This window comes from Crocodylus porosus, unplaced genomic scaffold (genome assembly GCF_001723895.1).
Source record: "Crocodylus porosus isolate Cpor-Errol unplaced genomic scaffold, CroPor_comp1, whole genome shotgun sequence".
In the NCBI taxonomy this organism is placed as follows: domain Eukaryota; kingdom Metazoa; phylum Chordata; order Crocodylia; family Crocodylidae; genus Crocodylus; species Crocodylus porosus.
The window spans coordinates 44383177-44408788 of NW_017728909.1; the positions used below are offsets into that span (position 1 = coordinate 44383177).

A 25612-nucleotide genomic window follows, 5' to 3' on the forward strand; every position below is an offset into this window, starting at 1 on the left:
TTCTGTAAACACCAGCCAGGACTAAAGCAGTACTGCTTCTTGCTGTGAAGTGCTGTTTGGGGCTAAGGCTTGCTACATCACAGATAAACATCATGATTATTGTATGGTTTAGTTTAGAAGAGGGTTGTATTGCATTTGAGTTGAAAGGTTTTTTTGCTACAAATAAAATACAGCTTAACTACTGTTCTGTGTAATACGACTGAAAAGGTGCTGTACCAAGAATAAACAGTGTCCTTTGGTGGTACTGGGCAAAAATAAATAATACAAATGACTTTCTTTTCTGCTAGATGAGATCAACTGGCCTGAAAAGGATGAAGCACCTCCTCCAGATGCTCAGGATCTGATTACTCTACTGCTCAGGCAAAATCCTCTGGAGAGATTGGGAACAGGTCTGGGGCAATGTTTTTAATTTTGCTAATATGCTAGAAATAGCTTCTACATTGAACACGATGAGGTTTTTGTTTGCTTTTTTTGTTTGTTTTGCTTTGCCCAGGAAACATCTGTCAATGTGTACAACATGATGGCAACTCATTATAGCAAGAGTGCATTTTGCTGGTTTGGTTTGCTTTTTTGCTGATTCAGAGCAGCAGTACAGTAGGGTAACATTTTAACAATGTGGTTTTTGTCATCTTGCACTATTCTCATGAAGCTTGCATTGTCTCCCTTTATCTTGTCTCAATAAATAAAACAGAAGTTTCTCTTGAAGGCAGTGTGTCTAGTGCCAGGAACTGTTACCCACACAGAAACAAAGGACTGTTAAGTAACTTAAATGTGGAAGTTGAGTGAAGTAAATCAAAATAACCACTTCCTGACATCAATTCTGTGCCCTGGCAAATTAGCTTCTTCAGACTGGAGGGTGATTAGCTAGTACTTGAACTAATTACTCACAAAAGACTGCCTGAGGTTGGATTATGATTTCTGTTATCACTTTCATTCAATGCTATTGCCTTTGAATGAAAAAGAATAAAATAGAAAGCACACAAGGTTAAAGGAAATAAATGGAGAACAGTGCCAAGAGAACTGCTTGCTTTTGCTCTGTGGGCTTTCTAGCTCTCCTCAGCACTACTCTCAACTCATTCTAAGTAAAGAAGTTGGCACATGACGTTAAATGCAGACTTTGAGTGACAGGCAGGAGTGGAGAATACCATTTATTTAATGATTTAGTATTTGTAGTGTCATAGCATGTGTCAGTTAGCCCCAGTTACAGGCCGGGACCTGTTTTGTTAGGTGTCATACAAACGAACAAACAGCTCCTGCCCCCATACAGCTTGCAGTCTGAGTATAAGATCAGAACAACAGATGACTGGAGATAGCCTTGGGAACACAAGTGAATAATGTGATGGTACTGGTTATCATGATACAAAGTAGCCCCATGATTATAGTAGAGGATGCGTCTCTTTGCCCATTGTTGATATGCATTTTTATAGAGGGAAATTTTAAATCTAATACTAAGGGCTATATTGAGACTGGTCCTAACACAACCATGCAGGTGACTAAGAACATGACCCAAATCCTGGTTCTTTTGTGTCCACATTAGAGCTTCTCCAATCTTGGGTCCTGGTATGGGGGGAGTTAAAGTACAAATAAGAATAGAGGCTCCATTCCTATCACTCTGCAAATAGGTGGGTGGCTGAGTGGGCCAAAGTTGAAATCTTGTGTGCCTCCTCTGCTCCCCGCCTCTGGTGCAGCTGCTAGCGAGGGGTGTGATGTACTGAGGATTGCCGCCATTCTGTGCTTATAATACATCCCCAATGAGCAAAGTTGGAGCAGCAAAGGAATTATGACTCTTAGTTCCTCCATATGCTTCCTCCTGGGACAGCATAGCTGTGGACCGTCCCATACAAGGAGCATTCCTCTAAGTAAGAGTCTGAAAAGTTAGAATTAGCATTGCACTCTATTCCTTTTAATGTCCTTATTTCAGATACTGTCATTTCATCGCACAATCCTTCTTCACAATAAGTATAGTGTTTATGGCCAAGTCACTATTCCATGAAAGAGAGAGACAGTCACTGGTAGATTCTGTGCCTCGTTGAGTAGTGAATTGGCTTGAATTAGGCATAAATGCTGTAATGGTCAGTGCCTCCACATGTAACATCTGCTCAATTTATTTACTGGTTTATTTCTTCAACTATTCTTGGTCTCTTAAGACTTGACAATCTGAAGAGGGGAATCCTGCAACTGCACGTGAAGCACAGAGGGATATTTAAAAACTAAACCTAAGCTATTGCATGTCAAAAGCAGCTCACAAAAACAGTGGCTGCAGCGTGATGGGTCCCACAGGAGTCCTGGGAAAGGCTGCAGTTTATCACCTGGCTTTGACACACATTTTGAATGCTAGCCCTATGCATTTAATACATGTTTAGCTGCTGAATAATGTTCCATGAAAATATGTAATTGCACATTTACCCAAGAGACTGGAAAGGCTTAGTCAAGGTGGAAGGAAATGAATAGATAATCTGAAACCTTTCCATAGAAGATGGAAAATGAGAGAAATATAAGAAATGCCTCTCAATAATGTTAAAACATGACACAAAATGATCTAAGTTGGGAACTTCACATCTGATTGCCTCTCTTCTTATGAGCGGGTTTCATAGAGTTAGACCTGTTTTGGGCTTTATTTCAGGGATACAGGTAGGGATATGCTTTTGTAAATTTTTCATGATATTCGTTGGAGGTAAATTTTTGGTATAGAAATGAGTCAATCCATCTCTACTTAACATTCTTTGACCTCCTTTCTTCACAACCAAGACAGTCAGTCCTGAAATTATCTTATTGTTTCCATTTCTTTCCCAAATCCCAGTTTTTAAACAGGCATTATGGGGGGGCGGGAGTGGGAGTTATCAAGTATTAAAATGAATGTAATGGAGGTTATGACTTTTTAAAAAGTAATTTTGGGAGAGAAAAATGAAAAAGGTTATAAAAAAAGGTGCATCTTTTACTGATCCATTTGTTATTCAAAATAATCGTTGTTTCTCAGTACATTACTTTGGAATTTCTGTCCTTTCCCAGTATTGCAAAGCGAGTTTTATGTCTGTTCCTAAATCAGAAAGAGATTAATTTTATTTGAAATGCATGCTAAGTAGAGAGTAATTCATAGGAAGCTCACTTATACTGAAAGTCTAGTGGAATTGTGTGGTGGTGTTCTATAAATTCCAAAAAAGACTTCTTAATAGTTAACCATATTAGACCAAAGGAATTCTGAAGTTAAAATATCCTCTATTTGTTGCAAGATATATGTAGTAGAGATCTACATCTTGGCAAACAATACTGTGTGCCAAGTTTCAGCCTAATATATATTCGATAGGTAGTAATTAGCTTTGTTGGTAGAAGTAATGGAAATACAAAGCCCCCCCCCCCCACAAAACATAATCCTGTAACACAAAGGTATTGAAGAAATGTATTCATCTGTGATAGCAGAAACAGACTTTTCATCATTGACATACTAGACTGCAATGTTGCCTGTGCTTTCCCATGCTAATTAGTATATTCCTTTAACAAGGAGTTAGCTTTGAATTAACAGAAGATTTTTTGTTTAGAAATCACTCAGATGGTTTTTCTCTGGCTCCCTCAGGTGGTGCATATGAAGTAAAACAGCACCAGTTCTTTCGTAGCCTAGACTGGAATAGTCTGCTGAGACAGAAAGCAGAATTCATTCCACAGCTGGAATCTGAAGATGACACGAGTTATTTTGACAGTATGTATTATGTTATACAAAACTAATTATTTAATTTGAGGAGGAAATTATATAATTATTAATTGTCTTTTGATTCTTTCTTTTACTTGCTGTGCACTGAAAATCCTCCTTATCAGAACCATTGGAAGCTTCAGGATCTCACTGCCAACCTGACATTTTAGAAAAGCTAATCTTTAAAAATAAAATTACCCTTTTAATTAACATTAAATCTTGGCATCCAGTATTCTGTGATAAGTTCAAAACATTTATTTCCCTTTTCTGTAGCTCGTTCTGAGAAATATCACCATATGGAAACTGAAGAAGAAGATGATACAAATGATGAAGATTTTAATTTGGAGATAAGGCAGTTTTCCTCCTGTTCCCATAGATTTTCAAAAGTAAGTAAAGGCTTTGTGTTTGTTTAGTATGCAGTATGTACACAAACATGCTCTATTACTTTTGGGGTTTGAAAAGGACCGATTTGTGCAAGGGAAGGGTTGACACATTATTTAATTATGGTGCAATTCAGTGGGGTTTAATAAGAATGAAACCAGTAGTGTTCAATCCAAATGTAATAAGGATTCTGTTTCAGTCACTCTAGGATCTTACAGAATGTAATAGTAAATATAGCCTTTCTGTAAAGTTAGTAAGCTCTCCTGTAGAAAATGTAGTATATTTCAAAAGATGCTTTAGAAAGATTTCTTTCTATTAAATCCTGAAGGACACTTCCCTATCAGTTTTTTAGGGGGTGGAGGGTGTTGTATTTTGCTCTAGCAGTGTTAAGGTGCCTTAAAGGCAACTGCATAGAAAAAAGTTTTGTCTCGGATGAGTTTATAATCTTAAGAGCTAAGGCTGAGATGAACTATTAGATGGGGTATACAAAAAGAAAAATGTGGGTGATGGGTAGAGGGAAATTTTCTCCACGTTTTTACAGAGATATGCAGATTGAGGGTTGCATTTTGGATGTGACAAATTGGTGGCAAACTCGGGAGTCCAGAGAAGATGAGATAGTAAGAGTGAGAGAGGGAATATTAGGACTTGACAATTAGAGGTTGATGGCAACCTTTGGAAAATGTGCAGGAAAAATCAGGAAGTTATAACGGGCTGAGAAAACAAATGTCTAATAAAACAGGCTTTTAATCCTAAATGGTAACCAGCAATGATTGTCAAAAAATTCCTATTAATATAAATTGTTACTGTAAGGCTTCCTGAAAAACTGTTTTAAAAAAGATTAACTAGAATCTTAGTCAGTAAAAGGAAAGGTAGTTTAAAAATCACCTATCCTGATATATACTTTTGTAAGCCTGTGCTCTGTAATGCTCCCTCTGACAGACTGCTCTAATGTGGAGGAAGGAATTGGAGGACTTGCTGGTTTTGTTCAATGCGAATGCTGTCTTGACTCAGCAGCATGGCTGATTCAGACAGCGAAGAATGGTTCTGGCTCTTTGGAGATGGTTTATATCCTTTCCAAAGAAATAAACCCACAGGAGTAGCTCAATATCTTGAAAGTCACCATTTTGTTATTGTATGTAACAGTAGCTGTGACTCGGAGGCTGACAGTCTCTATAGACAGTTTGTCAGCTAAACAAACAGCTGCATTTTGTGATGAGAATTTATTTTTTCTAAATCTTTAACCCAAGTAATTTATCCTCATCTTCACACTCGATTCAAATTCATTTTTCTGCTTTCCACACTTGACTGGTGGCCATTAAATTAGTAGGCCTTTTTTGATTGACTTCATGGTTAAGAAGTAATCTAAATGGTGCATTGATTCTTTGACCTAAAACCCCTTAAGCACCTACAGATTTTGTTTGCAGGCTCATAGTTGATACAGTGGACTGGGGAGAGAAGCAGCTGAATTCATGAATAACATCTCTCTATTATGACCCTGTAGCTGAGGAGCCAAGAAAACAGAATTGAAAAGCACCCTAAGAACACAAACTCCTAGAAATTCGAAAAGGCTTGTGATACTTGAAGTTGAAGCTCTAGGGTACTGCATAAACATTTAGAGCATACGGAGTCCTGTATGAGAGATTTTCCTGAAAATCTTTTTTTATCAAATGTGTCAGTAATGTATTGCTTTTTTATGCAATAGGTTTTTAGTAGCATAGACCGAGTAAGTCAAAATCAAAATGAAGAAAAGGAAGACACAGGAGAGAAAACAAAAAATGCAGCCTTGCCCTCTGTGGAATCTTTAAGCTGGAGTTCAGAATATTCTGAAACGTAAGTAGGAGCAGTTGGCAAAGACAGGCCAAGTTACACTTCCTTGGTGGTGGCAAGCCAGCTTCACTACTGTTTGCCTTCACTAGTATTGTTCTGTAGAAAGACTTCAAATATGAATTGTGCAAATGCTATTTTGAATTCAGGCAACAGCTGTCTACATCCAACTCCTCGGATACTGAAAGTACCAGACAGCAACACGGTTCAGGTTTTCTTCCAAAACTGGCCATATCAGCTGAAGCAGATCAAGATGAAACCACTTACTTGGGAGAATCCCGAGAACAGCAAGAAAAGGCTACATTTGCAAATGAGGAACATGGTCAAGATGAGCTGGAGGTCACCACTCCAGCCAGTACCATCAGCAGCTCGACATTGTCAGGTAAGGTTCCTCTAATTTACTGGCAGTTATGTTAGGAAGCCAATGTACATTCTGTATTTAGCTTTCTCATCCCACAGTTCTGACCTGACTTAAAGTACATCATCCCAAGATGTTCAGAGTGATAAGTGTTCATATTAGTGCCTACTGGAAAGATGCAAGTACTGCAGCAAATGTCAAAATCTGGCATTACTCCATCACCCCTGTTGGGACATTTGTAGATAAATAAAATGACGAATGGTCCAGGGAGATGGACTGCCTTTTGGCCCTTGACTAGACCCATCCAGTCAGGTGGCAGCAAAGTACCAGGAGACTTATGCAGCCTATGTCCATGTTGCCCTGGTTCTGTGGATATATAGGGCACTCTGATCACTTGTGTATTCAATCCTGCAATTTCTAAGAATACCACAATTGCAATCATTAATCTTTTTTCCTGATTGATCTCCATAGCTGTTTTTTAAACATTGCTGCCCAATAATATTTTTAATTCATTAAATCAGTCTGTCTTTCAAACTTGGTAAGGCTGTCCTTTCCATGTGGAAATCAGACTAGCTTTATATCTAATAGAGAGTTACACAGAGTACACTATGTCTAATTACGGTTGAATATATTTTCTTTGTATTCCCTTCACCCACCAAAAATGAACATGTGTATACATGACTTGGGGTTCCACAGCATGCCCTCAGAATCCTACTAGGTATTATAAATCTTTCATGAGAAAGCTGTTTGCTTTAATTGTTGGAGAAGGTAGTAGTGATTTTAGACACAGCTGGATCCATATTCCTTTCCTGTTGACTATAGCGGGAACCTTAGGCAGATATCTACCCTCCTATGTCCTGATCCTCATTATTGAATATTGTCTATTTGGTCATGGAGTGCTTTGAGTCTAACAAAGGTTGTCTTGAGTTTAAAAAGGGTGAGAACCACTGTGGTATAGGATTATCTCAAATTTAGTGTCCACCCTTTAAGTGTCATCAGACTACCAGATTCTGAGCTCCTTCTACTTCCTAGCTTCTATAAACCATTTTTCCTCCATATCTTTTATTTGTGCAGATTCAACTTTGTTCCCTCCACATTTTTTCCATATCACAATGTTTTTCCATATGTAAACATTTTTAACAGTTGCTCTTCCTTGTAATGAAGCTTCAGAAGTTAAAGCATGGTTATTAGGACCATTGGGAGGGGCAGGTGTGTATGTGTATATGTATGCACTTGTGAGATCATGGTCAGGGATGTGTTGTGATTATAGTAATGAGCACACCAGTACTTAGGCATAATTCAAAGCATCTGCTTGCTTTCTTTTGTTCCCTTGTTTATGCCAATACCAGCTAAATTAGAAAATAACTTCTGTTTATTCTACAAAATGCTGGCCAGTAGGATATTCTGTGATCTGAAGGAATTATTGGCTTCTTTTTGCTATCCCTTTAAGGAAAATAGATAAACCATTCTTGTCTATCCCATAAGGTCACAAAACCTTCCTGAAATATTACTGAACATTTGAACAGGTCTCCAGCAGATGAGTCAGCTGATATGAGGTCTTTCACATTTTTATTTCTTTAAGTGCTTTTCTGCTCTCCGCCTTTAGTAGCGTCCCTGATGATATTATTGTATCATAAATCATGCGGAGTATCACTATACTGATGAGTCAGGTACTACTCATGTTCTGGGTGAAGAAAAAAGTGAAAATACAAATTTTAAAATGGAATAATGCACACTTAGTGCTTGCACGTGAAGTGTTGTTTTTTTTCCCCCAGGGTGGGGGGAAGGGGAAGAGAAAGCAGAAAAACTGGTAGAGAGATGTGTAGAGTCACATTCACAGTTAAATCTACTTGGCTAGGGACAGGCATTCAAAAAGCCTGAGCCTGAATTGATTCAATCTTTGCAGGCTAGTCTAACCTGGCTAGGTGAAATCACTTTGTAACTGCACGGTAGGGCTGTGCAAAACAGCATCGTTGCACTGTGACTTCCTTTTCAACGTTTCAATGGAATGGTGTTTCGTTTCGAGTTTCAATTCATTTTGAAAGCACCGTTCCATTTTGTTTTGTCAAAACTCTTAAAACCGGTATGACCCAAATCGGTTAAGTTTGATACTACATTCAACCAGGTTCATCTCAAACTGGCTTCAGCCATTTTCAGACTGGTTTCTGTGCCCTGAACATCTGCTCCATTACAGGTTTAAACCAGTTTGTGATCAATTAAACCGGTTTATGTGTAATGTCTGTCCCTAGCCCTATTGACTTAAGTGGGTATTCACTTGCAAAATATGCTCAGCTAAGTCTTCTAAATGTATGTTGCTGATCTACAAAACATGTAACAGATTTTATTTATATTTCTAATTATGCCATTGATGCAAACCCATCTCAGTCCCTAGTCCTTCTCCTTACCTTGTTAATCTTGATGAAATCTCTGCTCTTTTCCATTTGCTTTTAATTTTCCTCTAACATTATATGAACTTGTTGGCAGAGAGAAAAATTCCATCTTACAACTGTATTGTTTCTCCTCCCTCACCCCCCCCAGTTTCCCTCAATGTGTTTATCCCTTCTTCTTTGTACAGTTGGCAGTTTTTCAGAGCACTTAGATCAGATAAATGCAAGAATTGAGAGTGTGGACAGTACAGATAATTCCTCAAAGCCGTCCAGCGAAACTGCTTCTCACATGGCTCGTCAGCGATTAGAAAGCTCAGAGAAAAAGAAAATCTCAGGAAAAGTCACAAAGTCCCTCTCTGCCAGTGCTTTGTCCCTCATGATCCCAGGAGGTAGGGATGAATCTTGTAGTATGTCATTATTCCTGAATACTCTATTGCACTTTGAGAGTCTGGAATGGACTCTGTCTCAGTCATTTTTAACCTGCAAGCTTGAGTTGTTGTCAAAATTAATTGTGGGGGGTTGTTCCATGTTTTGGTTTGGCTTGCATGCCAGAAGCAAGGAAAAATAACTTCTGTGTCACCAATTGAATATTTAATCATTAAACTAGAGAAAAAGTGAAATCTGATCTGAAACTCCCCTTACTTTTGGAGGGTCCAGAGTCCAGATCCATACTGACAGCTGTCTCCTCTCTGCAGTAGGTAACGCTTAAATTCTTAACTCTTCTGAAGTTGCAGAGCAAGGTTCTCAATTCTGAAGCATGGATACATCTGTTCTAGGCATGATCTCTAATTAGCCTCATGCATATGGCACATGCTCTGCAAATAGGGAAGATGGTTTTGGCAATAACTTCAGGAAAGCACATTGTCATCAGATTAAGGCAGTAATCTGTCATCCGATTAAAGATGTATTGTGTACTTGCTGAAGTATTGTGCTTGCTTACATTGGAAATGGCAAAGAATGCACATAAAGGACTCCCATCTATCCTGTTCACATAGTTGTAAAAATGCATGTACAAAAGTATGGTATTTGTATACAAATCCCCAGAGGAAAGCAAAGCCAACCCATCCACCATGATTGCAAAGATTTACTCAAGCACCAGTTCATTTCTTCTCTCCCCATTTTCCAGAAAAGTAAAGAATCTGGGTAAACAGCCAAACCACTAATTGGTCGTAAATAGTAGAGCAATTCAGGATGAAAATAGTGAGTCTGAGTGAAAGGAGGGAGACTTTGCTGGTGTTTGAATGCCTGGAAATTCACTTATTGGCAGTAAAAAGAATACTTGTGATGTTGCATAGTAGAGTGCAAACGTTAACTATAATCCTTACAACATGTGTGAGAGAAGAGAAGGTACCTGCATTTTACAAGGAGAAGACCAAATGAAGAGTGCATGACATACCTTGCTGGGGTCATAGCTGGGATTAAAAATCAGGAATACCCCACACATGCTTTCAGGTTTACCCCTTATTATTGCCATCTATCCAAATAAGATCTTTGTCTGAAGAGTATGGATGTTTTCTTGCTAGAGTCCTGTACCAGTAAGGCCATGATTCAGTATTTTTGCTGGTAGCAAGGTTGCAATGCATTCTATGTGTAAACAGGGTAAATTAAATGTTAAAGCAGATTAGGAAGCAAGTTGCCAAGGTAATTTGCAGTCAGTTAGCATTCAGCGCAGCAAGTCCTGTGATTGGTTGTACTCTAGTTGTTGGTTGGACGTTCTTTAACTTCTCATAAAAAGAATTTGATAGCCCAAAGATGAGGCAGACTGACTTTACTACTCAAAAGAATAAAATCACACTTTTCTTTTAATTGGAATATTATTCTATGAAATCCAAGCTGAGGCACTGCCAATGTATAAAACTTTTGTCTCTATAGTTATGCTGTACTACAGATGTAGCAAAAAAATGCTTTCTTCTAATACAGCTGATAAGATAGATCTGTTCAGCAAATGAAATATTCTGTTTAGTTGCAAATGTACCTATCTGAAGGTATGCTGTGACTACACATGAACTTTTGCCAGCATAGAGTTGCCTCTAAAAACCCTTAACCAGTGTTCCTCTGCCAGCAAAGGTTTCTTGGTTTAGACTCAACTTATCTGAAGTAGCAGACTGAAAATAATAGTGGTTTGTTAAGACAATGTTAAATTACTTTTTTAAGTGGGAATTAAAATGACTGGTTTTACAGTGGTCATCATAAAAGTTAGAGCCCAACCCAAATTATCTGTATTGAAAGCTTTCTGTATTGCTGATAGACATTATCAAGTGGAAGTATGCATCTGGGAGATACATATGCTAACGCAGTTGATGTAATTCCCTTTCTGCATGCTGTTGGAAAAGGATACAAGGATTTTTTCTTCTTCCCGTCTTCAGGAAATATTTTCTACTATCATAAAAACAGCTTATATCCCAAGAATAGCCATCACATAAGGCATGTGATGTAAATAAAAATAAACTCCAAGATAAAATTGTATTTTCAAACTTTTAAGGAGTGCTTAATATTAAATAAAAGGTAAAAGCAAAAAATATTTTGATAGATATCTTCCAAGTATCATATTTATGTTGCTACAAAGGAGTGAGGGTTTTGTTTGCCTGGAAGCTAGTTTTTAGCAATTTAGACAAAATTTAGCACATTTTCTGTTATAAGATTTTAACTTGTTTATTAATATTAGGTATTTTCAGTGTTTTGAGGTCATGTGATTTAATCAAAATGTGCTCCAACAGGAAGATCATCTGTTCCAGATGTGTTTGGCATTTCTCCTTTGGGAAGTCCTATGTCCCCTCATTCCCTTTCTTCAGATCCTTCATCTTCCAGAGATTCATCTCCTAGTCGCGAATCCTCAATTGCTGCTGCAAGTCCTCATCAACCTATAGTAATTCACAGTTCAGGAAAAAAGTATGGCTTCACAATCCGAGCAATCAGAGTCTATGTGGGAGACAGTGATATCTACACAGTGCACCATATTGTTTGGGTAAGAATAATTCTCCTCAATGCCTTAATACCAGAGCTGAAAACTAAGTTTTGCAGTTAGATTTCAGACTGCATTAGATAATGGTTCATAGGCAAGGTACCCATTATCTCAGCGGTGGCCATTATGATCAGTTGTATGCTCAACATGAAACGCACCAACTTTGACCCTGGGAGAAGCAAGTTTAAAGTTAGAGCAACTTTGTTACAATAGCGTCCCCTGTAGGATCATGCATAAGAGCTGCTGTGCGCTATGCAACAGCAACAGTCAGTCACCCCCACTTCAAAGCCACTCTGAGACTGTTTGCACAGATCCTGTCTGAACACCTGGCTGAGTATGAATCATTTGAACTTTTGAATTGAACTTCAACTTGTACACTCAGCTATAGAGTTTGCAGTTTGTTCTGTGTCAGTTGGTTATATAAGTAAGTGACCATGTAACTGCAATCAATCATTTTAATCATGCAGTATTGTTTCTGTACCTAAATGGTGCAGTATAGAACTCATCCAGCTAGTATAAATTACTGACTGAATCTTGGTTATTGAATATTTGTATTTGCTATTTAATTGTTAGTATCATTTATCTAAGTTGTACAATAGCAATTATTTTCTTTAAAATTGGGCAAATAATTTAGAATCAATCTGGGGATATTGTAGTTTTCTTTCAAGTTATTGTTCATGGACAGAAAAAAGTATGAAATTTAATCAATATATTATTGGTCCTGAATTTCTTTTTTATTTTTCTCTGGTCTCTACAGTTCCAAGTTAGGCCAGTAGACAGGGTAGTGATTGTTCCTTATCTTTTGTCAGCCCATTCACTTCGTTAGAAAAGGAACTATTTTCTGTTGTAAAAGAAAAATTTCAATTAGCTTAAAAAAGATTTGGCAGCTTGTATTTTTTTGCAGTGACGGTTTGTAGGGATCCTTAATGTAGCCAGCTACTTGTGGTTTTGAACATTTATATTAAATGACTGCAATATATGACTTTGATACTGAGGCTGATGCAGCTACCCCCCACCCCCACTGTGCCTGTCCTTGGGCCACTTGGACGTAAAAGCATAGCTTCTCTGAAGAAGCCTATTTGTTTTCAGTGGAAGTGCCATGTGCAAATCACATGTATGCTGAAGGAGTTAAGAAAAATTATATTCAATCTACACTACCTTAAAATTTAAAAGGACTGCAAATATTTAGCCCTTCAGGTGTTGTTGATTTGTAATGGAATTGACGTGGCTTTAGTGGCTGCAGATTACACTTAAAATTAAGGAAATGACTTGAACGACCTGTTGATCTAATTTTAAATCTCTCTTCAGTAACTGTGCACTGTGGAAGCTGTCAGAGCCGGCACATGGGGCCAGTCAGCAGGGCACTACATGGAGCACGCACAAATGCAGTGTGCACAGCCAGTTGAGCCCCACACACCACATGAAGCACATGCTGGCCCAGGGCCTTGCTGTGCATACAGCCCCCCAGGGCATGTGTTGCTTGTGGTGCATGAGCTAGACTTAGTGTTGCATTGGGTTCTGGGGTTCAGGCTGCCTGCAGTGCTGATCCAGCTTGCACACTCTAGGCAGCATGCACCCTGTGCTGGACCCAGGGCCTGGCTCATGTTGTATGTGGCACACAGGCTGGACCCAAGACCTAGGGAGTCAGTCCTGGTCTGGCCTGCAGACCATCTCAAGGATGCTTATCTAGCCCATAGGGAAGGATGAGGGTTTTTTTTTACACTATGCTATAAAGGATGATTAACTTTCTTTTCTTTCAAACAAATGTTCCAGATTTGGACTTCGCTTATCTTTAGTTATCTGAATTCTCAGTCTGAGTCAGTTGTTCACCTGTTCTGTAACAGCTGGCCCCATCTGAAGCTCCTTTATGTTAGTGAAATAATCATAGTGCTTCAGTGAGCTTTAGATGAGGCAAAGACCCCAGAAGAACTGTAACACTTCTCTACAAGTGTTATAGTGTTTACAAGTTAATATTAAGATGGAATTAGTAGGATGATTTTTTTTTATGTCCTGCAAGATCTCTAATGCTGTTTTCAGTGTCAAAAAGTCATTGTCAAAAAGAGATAGTTATTACATTAAAACAGAGAGTGCTTACTGACAGAATAAGGATTACCAAGACCTCATACAGACATTCAGTTGTAGCTCTTTCAGGAGAAGTCATGAGTGTATAGATGTTCAGGCTTTTTTTCCTAGACTAGACTAAGAGTGTGACTGCATCAAGAGGAAAATAATCTATAAACAACCAGGTTTAAATCACTCTTGGGAGATTTTTTCCTGGGAGAACAAGTGTCTATACATGGGGTGGCTTTGCTCAGAAGAAAACATAGTCCTCCAGCATCCCCCTCCCAATATGAGGGAGACAGTGTGTTGCAGAACATGCCCCTTCACAATCTTTTGGGTTGCAGGGAAACAGGCTGACCCTGAGTAGTCTGGATCAGCCAATCAGGGCTTCTGTATACATTGCTGCAATCTGTCATGAGGCAGATTAAGGGAGCCTGCAGAGCATGCTGAGATGTATGCACAGGCCACCCTTGACTGAACAGTGTCAATACTGTAAGCTCTCCATTCTTCTGGGCCTCAGCATTCAAATGTCTATACATGCACCTCTGGGCAAGTCTCTTTACCCAGGAGAATAAACTTGGGCAACTTCTCCCAGGTTTTTCAAAACTGTGTATGCAGCCAGAATCATTTTGTTTATGAGAGCTTTTCTCTTTTTACCTGACCTCCAGAATGTAGAAGAAGGAAGCCCAGCTTATCAAGCAGGACTAAAGGCTGGAGATCTGATTACTCATATCAATGGAGAACCAGTACATGGTCTTGTTCACACTGAAGTCATAGAGCTGTTGCTAAAGGTACCATATTACTTTTTAGACCAACTTTATACTTCAGCTTTGTACACCATCACTGGTGGGATTTCTTTTTCTTTTCCCAATTCCTTTTCCTTCAAGGGATTGTTGTTATCAGAAGACCAACTGACTAAGCTCTGGAGAAAAGGACCTTGGAGTTACAGTGGACAATAAGATGGATATGAGTCAACAGTATGCCCTTGTTGTAAAGAAAGCTAACAGCATACTGGGTAGCATTAGTAGGAACATTGTCAGCAGATTGAGGGAAGTAATTCTTTACCTCTATTCTGCATGGGTTGGCCAAACCTGGGGTACTGTGTCCAGTTTTGGGCTCCCCACTATAGAACAGATTTTGACAATTTGGAGAGAGTTCAGCAGAAGTCAACAAAAATAGGGGGTGGGGGTACATGACTTAAGAGGAGAGGCTGAGGGAACTGGGCTTATTTAGTCTGCAGAAGAGAAGACTGAGGGGGGGATTTGATAGTCTTCAACTACCTGAAGAGGGCTTCCAAAGAGGTTGGAGTTGGACTGTTCTTAGCGGTGGCAGATGACAGAACAAGGAGCAACAGTCTCAAGTTGCTCAGCAACAGCAGCAAGGGAAATTTAGGTTGGATATTAGGAAAAACTTTCTCACTAGGAGGGTGGTGAAGCACTGGAGTGGGTTACCTAGAGAGATGGTGGAATCTCCATCCTTGGAGGATTTTAAGGCCTGGCTCAACAAAGCCAGGATGGGGATGGGGATGGGGATGGTCCTGGTTTGAGCAGGTGGTTGGACTAGATGACCTCCAGAGATCCCATCCAACCCTAATTCTCTATGATTCTTAAGATTCTAAGGCTTATTTTGTGTTTGTCAAGGTACAAGTCAGCTAATAATTGGACAACTATAAAAAGTAGCCAGTAAATCCATAAATACTACTATGTCATTTAGCTTCTCAGCTTGTTCTTGGTATTTCTGCTGATACAGCCAATGTATAGAAGGAAATTCAGGGTACTGATGTTCAGATGTCCACCATCTCATCCTCCTTCAAAATGCAAAGATACTTTTTTTGGTAAATAGAAAAAGCACAGTTCCTTTAATGCCTATTTATTTTGATTCATAGCAATTTTTCATGCATTTCAAACTACTGATGATAACTTCGTTTAGAGTGTGCCTGTTCTAATACAGAATAAGTAGGGAAAATTTCAAAAGGGGGGTAGTAATCCAAGATAAAGAAAGGGAAGTAGGGACTGTATGCCTCAGTGGCAGAATGTTTAAAGTAGCTTAGCTCAGGCAAAGCTAGGAGGGCCGTATGAAACATCTTTACCTTTAAGTTGTTTTTTTATGGATGGACTCGTGCACTGGTAGAGTTCTGAAAGATCTGACCAGGGCCTACCTTAGGTGAGTTTATATTTGTTTTTCTTTGGACATTTTTTAATTCACTTTTTTCAGAGTACAGTACTTTTTTAATACATTGTTTATCTGATTCCATTTCTTTTATAATTTTTGCAACAGAGACTAAAAGCATGTCAGTGTTGTTTTACACTGCAATATGTGTGCTTTCTGTGGTACTAATTTCATGGTGCTGTATACTGTTTCACCTGTCAAAGTGATCAGTCTGTCATAAGTGTGAAGAAGGATTGAATACATTTGTAGTAGAATATGAACATGCTACAAAAGAGCCCAAATATATTTTTTTCCTGAAATCTTTTTTATCTCCTATGAAACCAGAGGAACTTTAAAATTAATATTGCGAGACAGATGATATGCCATGAAACAAACTGGTTTGAATGTAAGCAGTCAGCTCTCTCCACTAGGTTTCTTCCTATGCATTTAAAGTGCAGGCAGGAGAATTTAATTACATTTTGAGGCATATTAAATGGATGTAGAATTTTAAAAGGTAATTTGAAAGAAAAATAAAGATTGATAGAAGACCAGTATATAGACATTGTTCTCCCAGAAGTAAATTCAACACAGGATAGTAGATTTTAGCAAAAGATACTAAATCCAATAAAGTAATTCCAGATCCTTTCAGAGTCTTATTACAAAGAAAGATTCCATTCTGATAACCATCTATTTCTGGCAGGTGATTTTTTTTTTGTATCAACACAGAACTATATGGATCATTAAAATACAAATTCTTACTAATTTCCAACCAATTTAATATGCCAGTGGAAATACCATATTTACTTACATACTGCATGCACCCTATCCCCAAATATCAGCCTTCCAAAACAGGGATGTGTATCTTAAGCAGGAAAGTTGATTTTCTTCACCAAAAGGACTTCACTGTATAGAGGCACCAGATAGAAACTGTGCTACAAGATGGCTGCCAGCTTCTCTGTCCTTTCTAGTATGCAGGAGGAACACTTATAGGCACCAATTTTTGGCATGTTTTACCTCATAGGAAGGGTATGGGGGATGTATAGTACTGCAATGGGGCTCGTCTCAGTACTGCAAATCCCATAACTTTTGCAATGTAATAACTAGTTTCTTGAGGCAGATTGGCAGTTCACTGAGGTAGCTCATTCAAGGTGCATTGACAGCTATTTTCTTTTTCTGGGAAAAGGGGGAAAGCATCTATTAAAGTTCTCCCCTTCAAACATCTTTAAAATGTGCAATTTTGGCCAATCTTCAGTTTCCTAATAAATGAAAACAAATAAAGACCTATCCCTGATCCTGGGTTTGAAAGACCTTTAGAAAACCCAGTGGCTCCATCACACTGACTGGGTATGCTCTTTCACAGCAGCTTGGTTAAGAATTTTTCAATGTTCATTTATATAGCAGGCACCTGCTTTCACTGTGTAAGTGGCAAATGAGGTAACCTGGCAATTTTTGTGTATTTTGTTTCCTGGTGTCTTGTGCCTAAGTATATGGAGTGCTTATCTCTACTGTCATCACCTGCTTCAAGGCAGGGTTTGTGTTTTCTCGCATTCATATCATAATGGAACTTCAATTGAAAGGAAAGTGGTTCTGTATTACTCACTCCTAAATGTTCTCATCATTTTGGCAGAGTGGAAACAAAGTATCAATTACTACAACTCCTTTTGAGAACACTTCAATCAAAACAGGACCAGCCAGGAGAAACAGTTACCGGAGCCGAATGGTTAGACGCAGTAAGAAGACCAAAAAGAAAGAAAGTCTTGAGAGGTGAGTGATGGTTTGGTTTCTGAAGAGTATATCGCTTTCAGATGAAGAAAGAAATAGCAAGGAAGACAGTTTATTAATTTGTATATAATTAAGCCATTTTATGACTTCTGTTTGTTGTTCTATTTATCTGCAATTCACTCTGTTGCTTAAAGCCTAGAAGTTCTACCATTTTATGTGTTCTCGTATAAACGTAGTGGCATTCAGACTTGTGGGGATGAAGGGGATGGTACTAAAGCCAATCCATGCTTCTGCAGTGTATTTTGTTCAGCTTACCTTCTCATAAGAGCTTTTCTTGCCACAGGAGGAGGTCTCTTTTCAAAAAGCTAGCCAAGCAGCCCTCTCCTCTGCTTCACACCAGCAGAAGTTTCTCTTGTCTCAACCGATCACTTTCATCAGGAGAGAGCTTGCCTGGTTCCCCAACTCACAGTTTGTCTCCCAGATCTCCTACACCAAGTTACCGCTCCACACCTGATTTCCCTTCTGGTGAGTACTGTATGGTAGGAAAATATTGAGAGAGTGAAATGCACACTGCTTTAATAGATCACAGAGTGTCTGTTGCATTCCCATGAGAACAGTCACCCACATGAAACCCTAATCATTTTGAATAGTCTATTTTTGAAAAAACACATCCTAACATAAAATCCAGTCCGTGTGTTACAGAAGTTCTTAAAAAGAAACTGTCTTGTAGGTTTGGCTTAACTGTTTCATTGTTGTTGTTTTGTGCTAAGTCTAAAATTAATAGAGCAAATAACACTTAAGCAATAAAGAAGGTACAGTATAATCTCATAAATCCGGTATCAAAAATCTGGAATTCTCAAAAATCCAGCACATCGGGGAGTACCAACAGCCAGTCCCGCAAAGGGGGAAGTTTGCATGTGGTGGCTGCTGCTGCCATCCACCACCCACATTGCCACTCCACGTGTGGCTGCTGTTCCAGGACCAGTTCCCCCCACCCCCCACACACACTTTGGGCCACTGCTTCAATTTCAAAAATCCAGATTTTTCACATTTCCAGCAGGTGCTTGGTCCTGAGCATGCCAGATTTACGAAGCTATACTGTACAGCAAACAAAGACTACAGTTGGCTGAGAGATGATGGTAACTACAGGCATAAAAATGACACTAAAGACAACATTGTTAGATCATGGGACCGGCATAGCATATAATAACTGCTGATTAGCTCTGGAAAATTAGATGGGGTTGTGAACATAGTAGACCTTAAAATCAAATAATTTTCATAACTAAAATATTCATCCTTCTCCTATTCTAATTCTATCCTCGTTGTAGTTGCTGTGAAAATGAATTTGTTGCATTCAAGCCATTACTGAAAGTTTAAATCGTCCAATAGTATGGACTTTTGCTTTGAAATGGCAGAAAGTAGCCATTCACTTTTAACTCCAGTGGTAGAATTGCTTCTAAGTTAAATGTAAGCAAAAGCAAAAATGTGGTAATAAGAGTGAGACTTTTTCAGTCCAGTAACTTGAAGTCTTCTAAACCCTGGAATGTTGTGACAGTTCTTGATCGGAACCATTTTGATGCATTGGCTTTTAGTAATTAGGGGAAGGAATCTTGATCATATTATATTTGTTTTTCTTTTTTTAGGTACAAATTCTTCTCAGAGTAGCTCTCCTAGCTCAAGTGCTCCAAATTCTCCTGCTGGATCAGGGCACATAAGACCCAGTACTCTTCATGGCTTGGGTCCAAAGCTTGGTGGACAAAGATATAGGTCAGGAAGACGTAAATCAGCTGGCAGCATTCCTCTGTCTCCCTTGGCACGAACGCCATCTCCAACTCCCCAGCCAACATCCCCCCAGCGATCTCCATCGCCATTGCTGGGGCATTCCATTGGAAATTCAAAAATAGCTCAGGCATTCCCTAGCAAAATGCACTCCCCTCCAACTATTGTGAGGCATATTGTTAGGCCAAAGAGTGCAGAGCCACCAAGGTCTCCACTGCTAAAGAGGGTCCAGTCTGAAGAGAAACTTGCACCCTCCTATGGCAGTGATAAGAAACACATATGTTCACGTAAACACAGCTTGGAAGTGACCCAAGAGGAGGTGAATAAAGAATTGTCCCAAAGAGAAGTAACTCTTCAGAGTCTGGAGGAGAATGTGTGTGATGTACCATCACTCACCCGAGTCAGGCCTGCAGAGCAAGGCTGCCTGAAACGCCCTGTTTCCAGGAAGTTAGGTAGGCAAGAGTCTATTGACGAGCTGGATAGAGAGAAACTTAAGGTCAAGATAGTCATGAAAAAGCAAGATCTTTCTGAAAAAGCCAACACTATACCTGAGCCTAGTGGTGAGTTGGAACATCCTGCTACCCTAAGGTTGGAGGAAAGAGACAGAAAAACATTTCAAAAGGCTTTGGAGAGATCAAATCAGTTTGAAACTAAAATCACCTCTCTAGAGACTCAGTCAGGAGGTAGCATTCTCAAAGATACGCTTCACAAGAATGCAAACATGAGATCAAATGATTCCACTGCTCTAGATAAACAGATGCCATGCCATGGGCCTCCACTTAATGAACTCGGTCATATCTCTTACGACTTCAAAAGAATCTCTCCTCCATGTACATTGCAAGATGTGCTACCTCACTCCACTGACAGAATGCTAAATGGAAAGGGGGAAAATGCAGATAAAAATGTTCCAACAAAAGAATTAATCAAATTTGAAAGATTAGATGGTAAGCTTGCAAATTTTGATTATCTCAGGAAGAAAATGTCCTTTGAAGAAAAAGATGACAGCCTCTGTCCAGTGCTAAAGACCAAACTGACATCAAATGTTCATGAATGCCTTCAGCTTAATACAGTAAGACCCATAAATATACAGCAGGATTCCACTACAGCTGCTGATAGTAGAGCATTTATCAGCAGTGCACATGCTGCTCAGATTAGCTCAGTTTCTTTTGTTCCCCTCAAAGCCTTGAATGGCCGAGTGGAAACTGGTGTGGAAAAATCAACCTTGATCACTACTGAGTCTCCTGTCAGAAAAAGTCCATCAGAGTATAAACTGGAAGGAAGATCAGTTTCTTGTCTGAAACCAATTGAAGGCACTTTGGATATTGCCTTACTATCTGGGCCACAGACTTCAAAAGCAGATCTTCCTGTATGTGCCCTGCCAGAAGGCCCGAGTACCAGCAGCAGTGTGGGATACTCCATGCCTCAAGCATCTCAAGGCAGTGGTATAAATAGAGACATGCCCTGTCAGAAAGAGTCGCTGTCACCCTGTTCAGAGACTAACAAATCCAACCTCCTTGAGCCCCAACTCCTGCAATCAAGAAAGTGTTCTCCGAATTCACCCGTAATCCCTGTGACCACAGAAGTAGAAAGGGAGAAAAGGGTTTGCCACCCAAGCACTAAATGTAGTTTCTCTGTCAACGAAGTGAATCAAAAAAGAGAGGATTCCTATTCAAAACAGGCAGATCATGCAGCTGAGGCAAAATCACAAGCTGTTCAACATCAGTGTGCCAAGCCTGTCCCAACCTCCTCCAAGCCTTCCACAGCCCAGGATTTTCCTGAAAAAGCTGTTGGAAAACAGAGACAAACCCAAAGGGAGTTGCCAGTCAAGTACCCTCTGGCACAAAGAAATTCTGAATCTCTCCCTGCAAAGGCTGAGGTGAACAGAGATTTGCCTGTGAAGCTGTCCATTGGCGATGTTCTTACAAGTGAATCCAAAATCGTTCAGAGAATTTCTGCTGATTTTGCAGTCCCACTTCAAACAAATGCAACAAAATTGCAGACATCTGGCTTAAAGGCAGAACCTAAAGATGGCAAAGGGTCACCAAAACAAGTTGCTAAAGATGGTGCTATCCCTGCTGGTGTTTCTGTAGAGAAGAACATGATCAAGCAGAAAGTTATCACAGACTCAAAGAATGAAACGTCCTTGTCCAAAAGGTCAGTGCAACCATCTACAAATGCTGATTCTAGAAGTGAAAAGTCTTTGCTGGGTTCATCTATACAGAAGGACAGCTCCAAAGATTGGGGAAAGAAAGAGCTGAAACAGTCCAGCAACACACAACTTCAGACAGCTGAGAAACCGATGCTCAACCAGGCTACTGGGCAGCAGCTTAGCTATTCAGGATCATCTTCTGTAAGAGAGTCTGTGAATAGGAACCGTGTAGTAGATGCTCATGTAAGTGTTCAAGAGCAGGTTAAGCCTGGCACACCATCTATGGAAACAAGCAATAATAAATCCAGGCAGGTACCTGATACAAGTTCCTCTAAGTCTAAACCCTTTGACAAAGTAACATTGTCACAAAAACAATGCACTGCTAACATAAAAGAAAAAGAGGTACTCGTTCAGCCCTCTGACAGTTCCCGGAAAGATGGGAGGCCTGCCAGTAAAAGTATGCAAGATCCCCTTTGTTTTGTTTCAGGCTCTGAGAGAAGACTAACTAATGAATATGTTCAGGTAGACAGGCCTGTGGTTTTGGAACGTGCATCAGTATCTGCAATTCAAAGCGATAGAAGCACTTCTGAGAGCAAATCCAAATCCTCTTGTATTGGCCATGTATCTGCAGTCCCAGAAAACATTAAGCCGTCTCAAAGGCCAGAACCAGCAGGCTTCAGTGAGCTTGCTGATCAAAAGCAACTTTACACGAGTGAAAAGCAAAGCATGCCTCCAAAGTTTTCCACTGTGAAGGACTGTCTCTCGCTGAGCAAACAGGCAGACAAGAGCTCAAGTAGTCATATTATCTCTGCAGACAAAAGACCCGAAGGAAAAAAATTCACTGAAGCACTTTATGTTCAAAATGACAATGGGAAATTGGAGCCCAGCATTTCCCTCATGAACTGTGATGCCAGAGGGAAAGGAGCAGAAAAAACAACCTTAGGGAGCAAAGGCTCTCAGGATTCAAAAGGAAAAGGGCAGGTGAATCAGAAACAGCTAACGAATGCAAGCAAGCAGACTGCAACAAAACATCCATCATCTGCCACTGTGCAGAGTTCATGCTGTGCAGCTGCAACCCCAGCAAAGCAGTTGATTTGTCCACCTAGTTTCCCTGAATGCAAGCAAGAAGCATCTGTTTTTTCTTCAGCAAACAGTGATGCCTCTTCAACCAAGGTTCAGGGTGGCTTGCCAGAGGTTCCTGTAGCAAGCTGTAAAGAACTGAAAAAGCCAACCAGCTGTTCTACAGGGGATGGTAAGATGGTAATGACTAAAAGTATTTCACTTGCGACCTTGTCTAGTGCTGCTCTCCCAGCAGAAGCACTTCATCCTGCTTCAAACCTTGGGGGGAAATCTGAAAATCAAGAGAGGTCTCTTTCCTCTAACAACACTGTGGATATAAAAGGAAAAGATACCAGTCAGACCCAGCCTCCTGCAAGAAGACAGAATGTAGGTAAAGATATCCCTAGGTCAGTGACCACACCTGACCGCCCTCATGCACTTTCTTCTGATAAAGATTCAGCACGGCAGAGGCGAGGAAAGGATGCTGCCCGGAGCAGCCCTCACAAAAAGTCCTCTTAATAGCAGCACCTGGCAGATAGGACTTGCAGACTTTACCTGAAATTGTTAATGTGTCTTCACTACCTTCTGAAACCAGCACTGTGTGATATCTTCATGCGGCAAAGCTTTCATGCCACTGAAGTAGAGGGCAGGGTGTATAGAAAGAGGACCTTTTTCCAAATGCCTTCCCAAATGTAACCGGTAAAACTGTTACCCTATGTATTTGTACAAAAATACCTTTACAGTTGAGAATTGTTGAAGAAAAATTTCCTCTGTAAATACCTAGTGCTGTGTTTTTGGTTTGGAATGTAGCGTATATACTTTGCTGCTGAGCAGATTGTTTACTATAATTTTTTTTGGTAAGATAGTTGCTTGCCACTTATTTGCCACAATCAACTATGAAGCAGAATTACTAAAACTCAGACCTAAGTTAAAGGCGTAAAAATATTGGTCTGATTGAAGGGGGAAAAAAATCTAGTTTTACTTGTTAAAAATTCTAGGTAAAGTTCAAAACAATAAATAGAAAAGAGTAAATACAGTGACTGAATGTGAGTCTTTATGCATATTTTTAACAACCAGAGATTTTGATAGTACTGTATCTAGTTTCACCAGATGTAATATAAGACCTAAACCACATCTGGGGCCGGACATAATTAAAAAGCAAGGGAGAAGCCTCCATTTTCACTACAGCCTGTTAAAAGTGTAGTGTTATCTGGTGAAACTGAGGTTCTCATCTTGTCTATAGGGAATGTACTCTGGGACCTTCACCTCGGACAAGGCTGAGACTTCAGAGCACAGGTGTGCCGTGTTTCTGCTGCAACTCTCTCTTGGTTTCCTTTAGCTTTTTTTAAATTCAGGCCTTTACAGTGTGAGGCACAAGTAGAAGCACAGAGTTGTAGTACTATGGCCATCCCTGTTTTTTAATGAATGTAAAGAGTGTGAATTATCACAGCATATAGGCTAGAGTAATCAGCTTCATGTAGTTAGCTTTTTTCAGGTTTATGACAATTGTGGTAAAAAGGAAAAAGTGGTGTCAGTATCTTATCTTCAGAAAAGATCGGGACATCCGATGCATTTTAATACATAGCTGGGGCCTTATGTTGTAGACTAAACTTGCTGTTTTTAGCAGGTGATCCTTGGTTTCACGTTCATTTCTAAAGGCATTGAGTAGCTCCATACATTTCATAACACGAACTCTTTATTTGTATGCAAAAAAGTAAATATTGTAATTTTAAAACAGCATTTTTGTAACAAAAGGACCTGTTGGAGCTATTTGGTGCTAGAATGTGACTGTCTTTTTACTTTTGCTAAGCCTTATTTAAATTTTGTATACTGTGGAACATGTAGAATTTGTCTGATCGTTTTAGTGTGGAAGTATTTGGTTTGTTCTGAAGGACAAAAGGTAAAATCTGAAATGTGCAGGAGCACAACAGAAATATGGGTGAGAGGTTTTAAAAGATTGGGATCAGTAGAATGGTATTTTTAATTATTTCTGTTATAAATACCCATGTAAGAGCTAATCTGTGAGTGTCATCTGTAATATCTTTGTCTTTAGAGCTCTAAACTTGTTCATAAGCATAGTGTAATTTTGGCTTAGAGGTTTGCAAGACACCTGCCAGAGTCCTAAATTCACTTCCCCCTAGAAGAGGATTTATTCTGCTGATTAGCTAGGTTTGGATTCACTGCGCTGAATCTCTGATGGAATGATAAAATTGCAAGACAGTCCTTCTGATTTTTCATGTGGCACACTAGGACATTCATTTTCCCTTCTATGCATTTATAGATGATACAGTGATTTGAAGAAAATATTTTGAAGACTTTTGGTGAGAGAGGTGGTCTCAACATTTGCTGAATAACTGTGCTTTGCCAGTTGTTATAACCGAACACTAGTGCACTTAGGTATCATGACATTTCTGTCTCAGAGGTATTTCCTAGTTTACAGTCTTTTGCATTTTTTTAAAACTGTCCTTTTGTTGCTTTAAAGCATTATCTAGCTATATGTTTACAAATGTATCTTTTTATGTATATTTTGTATAGCGCATTCTATTTCTGCCAAATAAGGTGGGGGGGTTTTCTTTGTTTTTTGGTTAGGTGTTTTGGTTTTTTTGTTTGTTTTTTGAAGCGTAACAGTGCTTAAGCTTGTGTTCCCATAGTATGTGTTTGTTGGTGTTTACCTTACCAGTGAGCTATTAGAGATCCTTCTACATGTGTACTATCTGGTCAGTCTTTGCGTGATTGTAGATTATGATGTGTTCCTTTGTAGACTTCCTGCTGTAGATTTCTCAGCTTACAAAAGCAGTTTGGTAGGGTCTGTGCAATAAAGTGTTTGCAGTCTTATTTTCTCTAAAAAAAAAAAAAAAACTCCCTATGGATGTCATAATTGTTGTATATTGAACAAAAATATTTATACTTATGCTGTTGCATAACATTGAAATAAAAATTGGGCATGAAAGAGTAATGAGTCATTCTTTTTAACCCCTTTCTCAGCCCCTTCTTAAATCTGCATTATAGTTTCATAATTTCTAGGGTCGGAAGGGACCTGAGTAGATCATCTAGTCCGACCCCCTGCCATGGCAGGAAAGAGTACTAGGGTCAAACG

The 25612-nt window shown here is 39.4% G+C and overlaps 1 protein-coding gene and 1 long non-coding RNA gene across 2 annotated transcripts in view; one reads left to right on the forward strand and one right to left on the reverse strand.

Moving 5' to 3' along the window:
- The window catches only part of MAST4 (microtubule associated serine/threonine kinase family member 4), a 156251-nt gene extending 130780 nt beyond the window's left edge, over positions 1–25471 (forward strand). The window contains exons 16-26 of the mRNA XM_019532171.1: positions 288–389; positions 3572–3694; positions 3959–4071; positions 5769–5896; positions 6040–6272; positions 8824–9024; positions 11353–11600; positions 14327–14449; positions 17434–17570; positions 17872–18053; positions 19172–25471. Of these exons, the coding sequence (XP_019387716.1) occupies positions 288–389; positions 3572–3694; positions 3959–4071; positions 5769–5896; positions 6040–6272; positions 8824–9024; positions 11353–11600; positions 14327–14449; positions 17434–17570; positions 17872–18053; positions 19172–23034 (5453 nt within the window). The 3' untranslated portion in view covers positions 23035–25471. The remainder of the gene's footprint in view (positions 1–287; positions 390–3571; positions 3695–3958; positions 4072–5768; positions 5897–6039; positions 6273–8823; positions 9025–11352; positions 11601–14326; positions 14450–17433; positions 17571–17871; positions 18054–19171) is intronic.
- The window catches only part of LOC109307977, a 14907-nt gene continuing 4110 nt past the window's right edge, over positions 14816–25612 (reverse strand). The window contains exons 2-3 of the long non-coding RNA XR_002100424.1: positions 23108–23112; positions 14816–15022 (exon numbers count right to left, since the gene is read on the reverse strand). This is a non-coding gene — a long non-coding RNA (uncharacterized LOC109307977). The remainder of the gene's footprint in view (positions 15023–23107; positions 23113–25612) is intronic.